Below are 13,582 nucleotides of genomic sequence, written 5' to 3'. Positions count from 1 at the left end.
TATGACCGTTGGCAGCTCTCCGTCCTTTTACGGACGGAGAGCCGCCAACAGCCACCTCCACCGCCACGCCAACAGAACACCGCCCAGCAAATCACGTCCTGTGATTCGCCGTGGCGGTGTTCTGTTGGCGGTGTGGTGTCGGCGGAGCTGCCCCCATGGCTCCCGTCCCCTCCCGGAGGATCGTCGGACCAGGTAATTCGATCGTCCGTGAGGGGAGGTGGGTGGGGAGGTGTTGGGTGTTGTGTGTGTGCATGGGGGTGTGCGTGTGTGTATGTGAAGGGGGGTGTGAGTGCGTGTATGCTTGCGGGGGTGTTGTGTGTATGGGAATGAGTGCGTGTATGTCTGTTGGTATGTCTGTATGGATGTGTGCGTGTTTGAATGTGGGTGTGCATGTCTGCCTGTGTGTGTGTATGTAGGCATGTATGTTGGCGTGTGTGAGTGTGTAGGTGGTGCCTGCGTGCGTGTCGTGTGGGTATGGGTGATGTGATGTTGGGGGTCGGAGTGGGGAGGGGGCCCTGCCACCTTTGGGGGGTGGCAGGGGTGGTGGTGGGGTAGGGGAGGGAGTCAGGGTGGGGGTGAGGGGTGGGGGAGACCCCTATTAGTGCCAGGGAAGGAATTCCCTGGCACTGATAGTGCTTACCGCCATGGATTTCATGGCGGTTCAAACCGCTGGAAATCCACGGCGGTAAGCCGGGTCAAAATACCGCCAGCGGTATAGTGACGGCCGCCGGGTTGGAGCCCCAGGTCCCCAGCCCGGCGGGCGGAACGGAGAACCGGCGGATGACCACGGCGGTAACCGCCATGGTCATATTTCCATGCAGTAAGACCGCCAGCCTGTTGGCGGTCTTACCGCCGGTTCTCCGCCTTCCGCCAGGGTCATAATGACCCCCATAGTAATGCGTTTTATATGTCCTGACAGTGAAATATTGCTAAATTCGTTTTTTACTGCTGCAAGGCTTGTCCCTCTCATAGTTTAACATGGGGGCTACCTTTAAATCTGATTAAAGTGTAGATTCCCTTTGGGAGCGGATGGACATGTGGAGTTTGGGGTCTCTGAGCTCACAATTTAAAAATACAACTTTTAGTAAAGTTAATTTTAAGATTGTTTGTTTGAAAATGCCATTTTTAGAAAGTGGGCATTTTCTTGCTTATACCATTTCTGTGACTCTGCCTGTTTGTGGATTCCCTGTCTGGGTCAGTTTGACAGTTGGGCTGGATACACCTCACACTAGACAGTGACACAAAAGGGAGCTGGGGTGTAGTCTGCATTTCCTGATGAGCCATCTGTGCTAGGAGGGAGGGGAGGAGTGGTCACTTACACCTGAAAGGGCTGTGCCTGTCCTCACACAATGCAGTCTCCAACCCCCTGGTGAGTGTCTGGGGCCTGGCCTGGGCAAGGATCGGATTTCACATTCAAAAGAGACTTTACTTTGAAGTAGGCCTACTTCAAAGGAGAAATTGGGTATAAGAAGGGCACCCAAAACCAGAGACTTTAGAAACACTTCTGGAACCAAGAGGAACCTCTGCCTGGAGAAGAGCTGAATAGCTGAGGAAGAAGAGCTGCCCTGCCTGTGACTGTGCTTTGTGGAGCTATCCTGCAGTTGCTGCTTTTGCCAGAGTAAGAGGGCAAAGACTGGACTTTGTGTGCCTTCCATCTTGAGAAGAAATCTCCAAGGGCTTGATCTAGAGCTTGCCTCCTGTTGTTTGAAGTCTCAGGGACAGCAAAGACTTCTCTCTGCCAGCACCTGGAGTCTCTGGAGAGACTCCTACTCTGCTTTGTGGTGCCCTTCCAGTTCCTGGGACCCTGAAAGGAGAGGCTGGCAGCCTAAAGACAAGGAAATCCACGCACAGAGCGCCGCGCGGGGAAAAGATTGCCGCAACTCCGATCTGCGGCTGAAAAAACAACGCGCCGCCGGCTCCGCATCTGAGAAAACTACACTCACAGGAAACACGACCGAAGAATCGATGCACGGAGCAGGAGAAACAACGCGCAGCTTCGCTGACGGAGGCTGGGAGATCGCCACCTGCGCTGCGGGGACTTTGGATCATCGTGCGGCTGGATTTCTGACTCACGTACCGCCGTGCGGAGTTATTTTTGACGCACACCCGCCTGTGCGGGGTTATTTTTGATGCGCACCAGGTACATTTTTACACTAGCAGCGCTAGTGTGTGTTTAAAACTACTTAAAGACTCATTTTGCAGTTTTAGTGATAACTTGACTTGTGTATTGTGGGTTTTTGTCGTTTTTATCTTGTTTTGTTTAGATAAATATTTCCTATTTTTCTAAACTGGTGTTGTATCAGTTTGTAGTGTTTTCATTAAGTTACTGTGTGTGTTGGTACAAATACTTTACACCTAGCACTCTGAAGTTAAGCTTACTGCTCTGCCAAGCTACCAAGGGGGTAAGCAGGGGTTAGCTGAGGGTGATTCTCTTTTACCCAGACTAGGGTGAGGGTCCTTGCTTGAAGAGGGGGGTAACCTGACTTTCAACCAAAGACCCCATTTATAACATTGGTGGTCAGCGGTTGGGATTTGGACTGGTATTTGTACTTGACATACAGTGATAAAGTGTGCACTACTGTTTTGATCTCAGACCACTACGTGACCACATACTACTTGTTTGGTGATCTTAAATTTTTCTCTTTGGGACTCCTTTTTGTTCTACTTCCATGATTTTGCTGATCCCTTGACTGATTCTTTTTACTTCATTGGGAACTTGCTTTCTGCCGTTGGAACTTTGTACTTGTTGCCATCATGTCTCAATCTGGAGATGCAACAGCTGGAGCTGTGTTTGAATTAGGGAAACTGAAGAGGTACTCAGTTGCTCAATTGAAACAGTTCTGTGAAGATCTTGCCTGTCCTGTTAAGAGCTCTGCCAGGAAGGGGGAGCTGCAAGAGGCATTGAGGGCCTGGGTGACAGCCAAGGAAGCTAGGGGGCACACAGAAGATATGGATGGGAAAGTGCAGAGTCTACACCGTGGTGTAGTAGAGGTACCTGTTACACCTGGGGGGAGGGTCTCTAGGAATGGTAGCAGTCGGTCCTCCTAAATATGTGTAGGACAGACAGGCAGAAAGGGCTCGCCGGTTGGAGGCAGAAAAGTTGAGGATGCAAAGGGAGTACGAAGAGTGGAAAAGGGACTTCGAGATAGAAACTATGATTTTGGTTTATGAGCTAAAACTGGAAGAGCTGGAAGTCAGGAGAGCTGAGTCCAGCTGGAATGGTGGCAGCAACAATTTTATATCCAGTGCTGCTGAAGAAGTGCACATGCCCAGAGATGTGGTGCCCTACTTGAAGGAGGGAGTTAACACATGCCAGAAGGTTCAGGGGTATGAGGTAGCTCCAGTGATGCACAGGGTCCCTGAGGTGGATTGGGGAACTGGCATGGGGAGTCATATTCCTACTGGTGGGAGGTACACTCTACTGACTCTAGGTGAGAGTGACAGGGAGAGGGGTTCCCCCCAGGTAGAAGTCCTGGTTATGAAGTGTGAAGACATCCCAGAAGAGTATGGGTTGAGGGTCAGGGACAGTCAGGTACTGTCTCACCAGTCTCAGGAGGGTGATGTGGGGTGCTTTTAAAAGGCTGAGTCACTGGATGGTTGGGTGAAGGGTTCTTTGGTTAATTCATGTGAGGGGCTGAGTGATGTAATTGCTGGAGAGCATATGTCTAGTCCTTATTTTCCAGAGCTACGCCAACACCAGGTGTAGTGTGAGTTCTCTGACCCCAGGGAGCTTACAATGGAGGCAGACTTCTGGGTGAGTACCAGAAAGTCGGAGGAGGCATTTGGGAGTGCTCCTGAGAGGAGTGGTCTAGGTATTTCCCAGCCATGTGCGGTAGGGAAGGATTGTAGTGTCCCAGGTAGGTCCCAGTGTAGTGGGATGGGTGAGGGACCCCATGCCCAGTCTCAGAGGAGAGGGAATGGGGATGGGCTGAGGCCCAAGGTGCCCAAGATCCTGTCCCAGGTCCTGGAGGGTTCCATGAGGGAACTCCAGGAGGGAAGCCTAGCCTGTACCGTAGGGCCATCTGTTGAGGGAGACCCCACAGTTTCAGGAGAACTTGGGGTCTGTAGCCAGCGTCCCACCAGTTCTGGTGTCTGGCAGTACCACTCCTAGTGAGGGGGTGCAGAAGTCCAGACAGAGGGTTGAGAGGGGGTTGCGGACCCCAGTGGAGAACCTGGAGGGTCAGGGGTCAGCTCTGAGAGCAGAGCCCCCCAGGAATGACATTGGTGAGACCATTTCTGGGTTTGGGGGAATCCAGACTCTGTCAGATAGGCAGAGGTCAGGAGACCTGCACCAGCCAGACTCTTGTGTGGCCCTTGGGGACAGTGTGTCCCTTGAGGGGGGTAAGTGTGCCCCCCTGGAAGCCCTGGTGTGCCAGGCAATGGTTCAACCGCAGGGTGGTGACTCTGGGTTGAATGATCAGGTTAGGGGGTAAACTCTGACCTGATGGGGGGTAAGTGTGCTCCCAAGGAAGTCCTGGTGCGCCAGGCAGTGGTTCAACCGCAGGGTGTTGACTCTGGGTTGGATGACCATGTTCAGAGAGTAAACTCTGACCTGGTGGGGGGTAGGTATGCCCCCCAGGAAGTCCTGGGTTGCCAGGCGGTGGTCCAGTCTGTGGGTACAGACCCTGGACTGGAGGATCAGGTGCAGGGGGTAAACCCTGACCTGAGGGGTGGGTGGTTTGCCCAATCACCCCCCCCTGGTGTGATTTCAAGGGGTACTCTCCCTGGGGGGGGAGTGCAGAACCCTGAGAGTAGGGGCAGGGGAGAGCGAGCCTCACCCCTGGCCCCAGTGCAATCTAAGGGTACAGACCCTGGATTGGAAGGCCAGGTTTAGTGTGTCCCCCCTGACATGGAGGAAGGGGCTACTGCTAACAGTGCCCCTACCATGTTGTCTTCTGGGGGGGCACTCCTTGTTGGGGGCTGCAGGACACCAGAAGGGAGGGCAGGGAGAGTGAAGCCTCACCCCTGGCCCTGGTCCAACCTGAAGGTACAGACCCCAGGTTGGAGGACCAGTTGCAGGTTTACATCCCTGTACTGGTGGAAGAAATGTGTAGGACTGTTTCTACAAGCACCCTGACAATTTTGGACTGTGGGGGTGCCGCTCCTGCAGGGAGGGTACAGAGCCCCAGAGGGGAGGACCAGGGTCAGGTTGTCATCCCTGACCTGGTGGAAGAGATAGTGGTCAAAGGGTGCCAGGCACCTGGGGCTACCGCTCCCCACTCTCCGCAGTCACAGTGGTTGGAGAGGCCTGAGGTCGGGCTCTCATCCCTGACAGTTGTCCGGGCCACTGTGGCTTGCTGTCCTGGTGGACAGAGTTGCCCCTGGGGGGGGGGGGACGAGAGTCACACCCCGTGTATGGAGTGGGCAACACCACCTGTGTTGACCCTGGTGGTGCTATCTGCCCATTGGGATACACCTGTGAGCAAAGTAAAGTTAGGTGCTGCACAGATGGTATCTGCAGATGTGGAGAAGGGTTCCCCATGGGTTAGCTTAGTGGGCCCTGAGAGTATGGACAGAGGGATCCAACTGGAGTCAGGAAGGCATAGAACTGGAACATGCCCATGCCGTTGTGGGCCTGGGTCCTTGTTCTATCGCCCCAATCATGGAAGTACAGCAAGGTATTGATTGTTCTCCCCTGGCTTTAAGCTGGTGGGGGGTTGTGTTGGAAATGGCCCTTTTTGCAGGGTCATCCCTAGTCTTTTTGCCTTCTGCCTCCTATTTTTTCTGACCTGTTGCTGTTGGCTTTTGAACTCTGAGCACTTTACCACTGCTAACCAGTGCTAAAGTGCATATGCTCTCTGTGTACAATTGTATGTGATTGTTTATCCATGATTGGCATATTTGATTTACTAGTAAGTCCCTAGTAAAGTGCACTAGAGGTGGCAGGGCCTGTAAATCAAATGCTACTAGTGGGCCTGCAGCACTGGTTGTGCCACCCACATAAGTAGCTCTGTAATCATGTCTCAGACCTGCCACTGCAGTGTCTGTGTGTGCAGTTTTAACTGTAAATTCGACTTGGCAAGTGTACACACTTGCCAGGCCTCAACCTTCCCTTTTTCTTACATGTAAGACACCCCTAAGGTATGCCCTAGGTAGCCCCAAGGGCAGGTTGCAGTGTATGGTTAAGGTAGGACATATAGTAATGTGTTTTATATGTCCTGACAGTGAAATATTGCTAAATTAGTTTTTCACTGTTGCCAGGCCTGTCCCTCTCTTAGGTTAACATGGGGGCTACCTTTAAATCTGATTAAAGTGTAGATTCCCTTTGAAAGCAGATGGACATGTGGAGTTTGGGGTCTCTGAGCTCACAATTAAAAAATACATTTTTTAGTAAAGTTGATTTTAAGATTGTGTGTTTTAAAATGCCACTTTTAGAAAGTGGGCATTTTCTTGCTTATACCATTTCTGTGACTCTGCCTGTTTGTGGATTCCCTGTCTGGGTCAGTTTGACAGTTGGGCTGGTTGCACCTCACACTAGACAGTGACACAAAAGGGAGCTGGGGTGTAGTCTGCATTTCCTGATGAGCCATCTGTGCTAGGAGGGAGCGGAGGAGTGGTCACTTACACCTGAAAGGGCTGTGCCTGTCCTCACACAATGCAGTCTCCAACCCCCTGGTGAGTGTCTGGGGCCTGGCCTAGGCAAGGTAGGATTTCACATTCAAAAGAGACTTTACTTTGAAGTAGGCCTACTTCAAAGGAGAAATTGGGTATATGAAGGGCACCCAAACCAGAGACTTTAGAAACTCTTCTGGAACCAAGAGGAACCTCTGCCTGGAGAAGAGCTGAATAGCTGAGGAAGAAGAGCTGCCTGTGACTGTGCTTTGTGGAGCTATCCTGCAGTTGCTGCTTCTGCCAGAATAAGAGGGCAAAGACTGGACTTTGTGTGCCTACCATCCATCTGGAGAAGAAATCTCCAAGGGCTTGATCTAGAGCTTGCCTCCTGTTGTTTGAAGTCTCAGGGACAGCAAAGACTTCTCTCTGCCAGCACCTGGAGTCTCTGGAGAGACTCCTACTCTGCCCTGTGGTTCCCATCCAGTTCCTAGGACCCTGAAAGGGGAAGCTGGCAGCCTAAAGACAAGGAAATCCACACACAGAGCGCTGTGCGGGGAAAAGATTGATGCAACTCCGATCTGCGACTGAAAAAATGACGCGCCGCTGGCTCTGCAGCTGAGAAAACGACGCTCGCAGGAAATGCAACCGAAGAATCGACGCACGGAGCAGGAGAAACGACACGCAACTTCGCTGACAGAGGCTGGGTGATCACCACCTGCGCTGCGGGGACTTCGGATCATCGTGCAGCTGGATTTCTGACTCAAGTACCGCTGTGCGGAGTTATTTTTGACGCACACCCACCCGTGCGGGGTTATTTTTGATGCACACCAGGTACATTTTCATGCTAGCAGTGTTAGTGTGTGTTTAAAACTACTTAAAGACTCTTTTTGCATTTTTTGTGATAACTTGACTTGTGTATTGTGGATTTTTGTCGTTTACTGTGTGTGTTGGTACAAATACTTTACACCTAGCACTCTGAAGTTAAGCCTACTGCTCTGCCAAGCTACCAAGTGGGTAAGCAGGGGTTAGCTGAGGGTGATTCTCACTACCCTGACTAGAGAGAGGGTCCTTGCTTGAACAGGGGGTAACCTGACTGTACACCAAAGACCCAATTTCTAACAGGGAGATTCATATATATTTTGTAGAACTACAAAGAAATGTGCCTACTTTCCACTTTTTCTAACAGGAAGTTGAATGTTTTGGGGTAATTCACAAACGCATGCTACAGTACTACTCGAAAATATATTTATTTACTCCAAAAACGCCTTTGTAAGTCTTCCCCATGAAGTTCATGCCAATAAACACTCCTCGTCCCTGTGAACTCGTTCTCTAAATTATTATCATTTAAATGTAACGGTTCGAAAATTCGAACATTTTCAATTATGAGTTTTTTAAATATGTAAATATTTTTTAAGTGTAACACCCGTTTTCCAGGTCTCCTGTAAGAAGGCACGCTTGTCTCCGAATTATGAAAAAAGGAAGACTTACTTTTCAAGAATATGCTCATTTCAGCATTACATCATAGCCATAGCTTAATTTACTCGGAATTTCTCTGACATAAGTAATCCCTGTATATTTTGTGTCCTAAATAACTATATCTATTTAAAAACCTGAAATTAAGCAGATTAAGAAAATGCCTTATTACGATTTTGTCTCAAAGCAAAGGAAGGTTTTGTCCCAAATATCTTTTTATTTCCTTAGTTTATTTCTGTTTCATCCCTTATGAAAAGTTGTGCATTCTCGTTTCCTCTTTCCTCAAGTAATTCAATGACCAGGTTTTTATTGTTGTTTTTCTTCTTGAATTGAGTGTGTTTATAGCAGTAGCTTGTTTGGTTTTATGCTTACTATATTTTTCCTTGGTTATATGTCTTTTTATTATTGCAAATGCGTTGTCATGCCTCCATCTATTCCGTAGCAATAAATGTGCTACGGAAAATAAAATAAATAAAACCAGTGTTGCTTCCTCACAGACAGAACTTTGCATGCTGTGTTAGTAGAACAATACCTTAGCCCAGAGGTCTTCAAATTGGGGGGCGGCCCCCCCTTGGGGGGCCCCAAGTGATCCCAGGGGGGGCGCCAAACTCAAGCCAAAAGAAATATTATATAGATAACATGCCTTTGTTTTAAGCAAAAGCATGTTATTGAAGTTTTAAAAAGGTAACAATACTTAACTGCAATGTTTAAGTAGGTCTAGACCTATTTAAACATTGCCATCTTTCTCAAATAAATGTGAAAAATTCTGAGGGGGGGCCCAATGATTTTTATTTTTCAATTGGGGGGGGGCGCGGCATTAAAAAGTTTGAAGACCACTGACTTAGCCCCCTTTATCAGCCAAACTATGTATGCCTAGAACATTTGTCTTTCTGAAAAAAAAAAGATTTGGCTTGTCAGCTGTTTAGAATGCAAAATGGACTGCTTGGCAGAGAAGGCAGCTGGCAGGGCCAGGTCCCCTAAATCGCATCGGTGATGAGCAACTTTGCACTGGTTCCGAATCATTTTGCACTGGTTCTGAATCATTTTGCACTGGTTCTGAATCATTTTGCACTGGTTCCGAATCATTTTTCACTGGTTCCGAATCATTTTGCACTGGTTCTGAATCATTTTGCACTGGTGCCCTGCAATATTTCAGCGACATTTGCACTAACAATCAGTGCAACATTGAAATTTCCACCTGGGTGACTAGTGCGAACGCACTATTTTATACAAGATGGTCAGTGTACATTTCAGTCGTAGACTGGTGGAAAAATTCTCAATACCAGTGTCAATTGCACGAGCCAGCGAAAAATTGCCCAGCACTATGTAATTTGACCCCAGTGTTCAAAAAAATATATCTAGCACGATATCACCGAAATCTATGCTTGCTTTGCGTGTGGTTTCCTGTGGAAACGTTAGGAGTGAAGAAGTGTAATGGGAGGGCAGGAATACAACAAAGCAATGGGGTACGTAGTTGTTCCTTGAGTTATCTGATTCTGTGGTCTCAACCTGTGGTCCAGGGTCCCCTGCAATTCCAAATAAATGTGTATGTACATTAAGAAGCAACATTTATATTTGCGTGATTTAATGCTTATTTCTGTACTTTTGTGTATTGTTTTGTGGTTCAAATCATCAAAATTGCTTGGTGCACAGATTTCAACAATGACTCAATGAGGGTCCCTGGATTCCAAAAATGACTCAGTTGGTTTCCCCATATTCCACCAAAGATTAAGTGGCGTCACCAGAAGTCAAGAGGTTAAAAACTACTATTCTGAATCATTTAAGCCCCTAGAAGTGACTTAGAAGTCCTAATGCTATGCAATTTTTTTTTTTTTAAATGGAATATAAAAATAAAAAGCCAAACCAGCTTTCTATACAAAGAGCAATCAGTTAAATTAAGCAAGCGTCTTAGCTTCGAAGCACAAAAAAGCAAATGTGCTAATCCTCAGGTTTTCGATGTCCTAAAATGTATCTCAAAATCAATAACTTTCAGAAACCTTCCTGGACTGACACTGAAAAGGCTATGGTTTTTGTCTGTACAATTGTCAGCAATGGATGTTACCTGCTAGCTGTATATTGTTTAATAAAATGCTTGCATCTCATTGGTCAGGAAGAAGATGCCGTTTCACCATGTGACTGCTGGCTTGCTGTACAAGGGAAATAATTACTTGAACCGCTCGCTATCCACTGGCAGCGACAGTGAACAGTTGGCCAACATCTCAGTGGAGGAAATGGATGGTAAGGCCCTTCTTTCTGTGACTTTAAAAAGGCACAAGCCCATTAACTTGTTGGGCGTGATGCAATTGACTGCGTGTGCAAGATTGAATGAGTGAAGACACTCAACTCACAACTGAGACATCTCTTGGCTGGCCATGCCAGGAAACAGAGCATTGTGTGGTCTACCCATTTACAAAACTTAAATGTATGGGTAGGTAAGTGGCAGAGGGCTAAATGTGGAGGTACAGCTGACAGGATCCAAAAAATCAAATGTATGATAACAAATTTAAATTATGAAATGTTCCCTGTAGGAGAACTCATGTTGCCAGTTTTCCTCTCTAATTAAACTAGGGTTCTATGACAAATCTCAAGTATTTAGTAAATGTTGACAAAAAAGTTGAACAGCTATTGTCGGTATGTAAGCTTGTGCAGAGGCTATTGTCACTTTGTATTTTAGTAATAACTTTATATATCATTGATCATGAAATGGAGTGGAAAGTAGGGAGACAAAGTGCAGGGTTGTTATACAAGCATTAAAGAAAATACACATGATGGAGTGGGGTGGAAAAATTGGAAAATAAATATTAATGACATTTAAGAAATCAGTCTTAGAATGCATTTTCGAGATAATGGAATTCTAATATTCGTGAAATGACATTTATCTAGGGCACTTCGATCAAATAGTGTAGACTAAATTGATTTTTTAAATTGGTATTCTACAAGATCGTTTTATTCTCATAGATCATATTCAACCGATAATGCGTGATTCATCTAATAGTTTATTTTGTTAGATGCAGCTATTTAAACTGTCTTATGGATTTATTCTACTGGAACGGGGAACCCTGATAAGTAAAATGCTGAAAGAATCAGTAAACGCTGAATCTACCCCAACTTGATTGATGTATGAAATAATTAATGATTATATTGCCATGGTTTCATGAATGAATGTACCTCAAAATAGTACGTGTGTTTCAATACTTTAATGTTTTGAAAAGGCTTTATTGAAAATCAGGACTCTGTAAAGTATACCTTACATTGCTTAATGTGTATGTGTTTTACCTGCCATAAAGAATATGTAATGCCTGAATGCAGTTGAAAATACATTTTATTCAGGGTTCTGTTGCCTGAACAAACTTATTCAAGTACTTTTGTGACCCTGGCGGTCAGTGTGAGTAAAACATGTGCTCAAAAACGAATAGATAGATCATGGATTGTGTTTATTATTTGATCAGCGGATGTGTTTCTTGATTAATTGAATTTATTTTCGTTAGAGTTTCCTTTTGGCAATTGTCAATGGAGACCTTCCATACACGTCACTCATTATGTTTTTTGGAACGTCATTAGTTGTGTGCATAGTTAAAAAAAACAACAGTGACTTTATTTCTTTGATCTCATTTACAAGTTTGTTTTGCATTTAATAAATAAAGATGCCATGCGGTCTCTTTTTTTCCAGATGTAATAAACATTGGCAATTATGAGTTTTGCCCTGAAAAGGACTCGTATTGAGGCCTTATTTTTTAAATATATGTTATTGAACATTTCTGAGAAAAAGTGAACATTCTTGTAATGATCATGCAGTCGCCTAATGGCAGACTCAGTGGGTGGTTTTAGACAGCAGAGCTTTCAGGACAATGCACAGCAGCAGACTGTGGGGCATATTTATACTCTCTTTGCGCCGAATGTGCATCAAAATTTTTGACGCACAATCGGCGCAAACACTGCCCCATATTTATACTTAGACGTCCGACCCGCGGGCGTCAAAGTTCCACCATGTGTGTCATTTTTTAGAAGGGGGAACCAGCCTTGCGTTAATTATATGCAAGGTAGGCGTTCCCTTCCAAAAAATGACTTTAAGGCCTGTGCGCCTTATTTATACTGTGACGTCATTTTGACGCACAGGAGGGGGCAGGCCTTAAAAAACGGCGCCCAGCCTGATGGGCGCCGTTTTTTAACGCCTGGGTCAGGGCAGGCGTTAAGGGACCTGTGGGCTCAGAAGGAGCCCAGAGGTGCCCTCCCATGCCCCCAGGGACACCCCCTGCCACCCTTGCCCACCCCAGGAGGACACCCAAGGATGGAGGGACCCATCCCAGGGAAGTTAAGGTAAGTTCAGGTAAGTATTTTTTTCGTATTTTTTGTGTGGCATAGGGGGGCCTGATTTGTGCCCCCCTACATGCCACTATGCCCAATGACCATGCCCAGGGGACATAAGTCCCCTGGGCATGGCCATTGGGCAAGGGGGCATGACTCCTGTCTTTGCTAAGACAGGAGTCATTTCAATGGGGGTTGGGCGTAAAAAAAATGGCGCAAATCGGGTTGAGGCAAAAATTTTGCTTCAGACCTGACTTGCCCCATTTTTTGACGCCCAAGCTCCATTTTCCCCTACGCCGGCGCTGCCTGGTGTGAGTCATTTTTTTTGACGCACACTAGTCAGCTGCGCCGGCTAACGTCATTCAATAAATAAGGCGCCCGGATGGTGCTTTGGAATGGCGTTAGCCGGCGTTAAAATTTTTGACGCACAACTGCGTTGGCGCAGTTGTGCGTCAAAAAGTATAAATATGGGCCTGAGTATTTTCAATCCACTTTCACTGAAAAAAAGAAGTTATAACCTGAGTTATGGTTCTGGATTAAACAAGACAAACTTTGGACAAACAAAAAGTGGTGTTAGAGCATGGCGGTTGGCACAAGTTACGCCCGTCAACCAACCCCCTACAGTGCACGGCCTTTGGCTGTGTGCAGTGGAAGTTTTTCAGATGGCCTGGCATTAACCGCTTGGATGGGGAAATAGTGGTAAAGAATGGGCACAGTATGCAGCCGAATTCTAAAATGACACAAGGTAGATAAAGCCACAACAGAAGGTCCAAGGTACAATTATATTCCAAGATGATTCCAAGACTACATATTGCCTCGATTGGGAAAGGGAGCGACTCCCTCTGTAGTGGCCATTGTGTGGAATTCCAAGGTGGAAGGACATATTTTGTAAAAGAGCGTTTGTTTTTGATGGATTCAACTTAAAAAAATGATCAGAAATCCACCAAAGAATGACTGCTAAACAAATGTGTCATGTACGCCTACACCGCCACCATCAAACACTAACCAAAGAGAATAAAGGGCTGGTGGCATGAGGAGTTCAGTGCTCCTGCCAAGTGAAAACACACATGTGCAGAATAAAAGAATATCATGAGTTTCTACGAAATTCTGAAGCTCAGAGATGCCCTGCAATTTTCTTCGGAAAAAGGAAATAGGCCTACAATGGGCTGATATCTTAAAATCACGGTGGAATTTTTTTTTTCTTAAGGCCTGATAACTGCAGTTTCCAAGCACTGAGAACCATATCTGGGAC

The 13,582-nt window shown here is 46.6% G+C and overlaps 1 protein-coding gene across 1 annotated transcript in view; it reads left to right on the top strand.

Annotated features, from left to right (window-relative positions):
• Positions 1 to 13,582, top strand: part of CALN1 (calneuron 1) — a 1,401,504-nt gene that overhangs the window by 291,040 nt on the left and 1,096,882 nt on the right. Inside the window, exon 2 of the mRNA XM_069227270.1 lies at positions 10,136 to 10,263. Within this exon, the coding sequence (XP_069083371.1) occupies positions 10,143 to 10,263 (121 nt within the window). The 5' untranslated portion in view covers positions 10,136 to 10,142. The remainder of the gene's footprint in view (positions 1 to 10,135; positions 10,264 to 13,582) is intronic.

Source organism: Pleurodeles waltl, chromosome 3_2 (assembly GCF_031143425.1).
Source record: "Pleurodeles waltl isolate 20211129_DDA chromosome 3_2, aPleWal1.hap1.20221129, whole genome shotgun sequence".
Lineage (NCBI taxonomy): Eukaryota > Metazoa > Chordata > Amphibia > Caudata > Salamandridae > Pleurodeles > Pleurodeles waltl.
The sequence above is the reverse complement of the archived record's forward strand: the minus strand, read 5'-3'. Positions and strand labels throughout refer to the sequence as shown.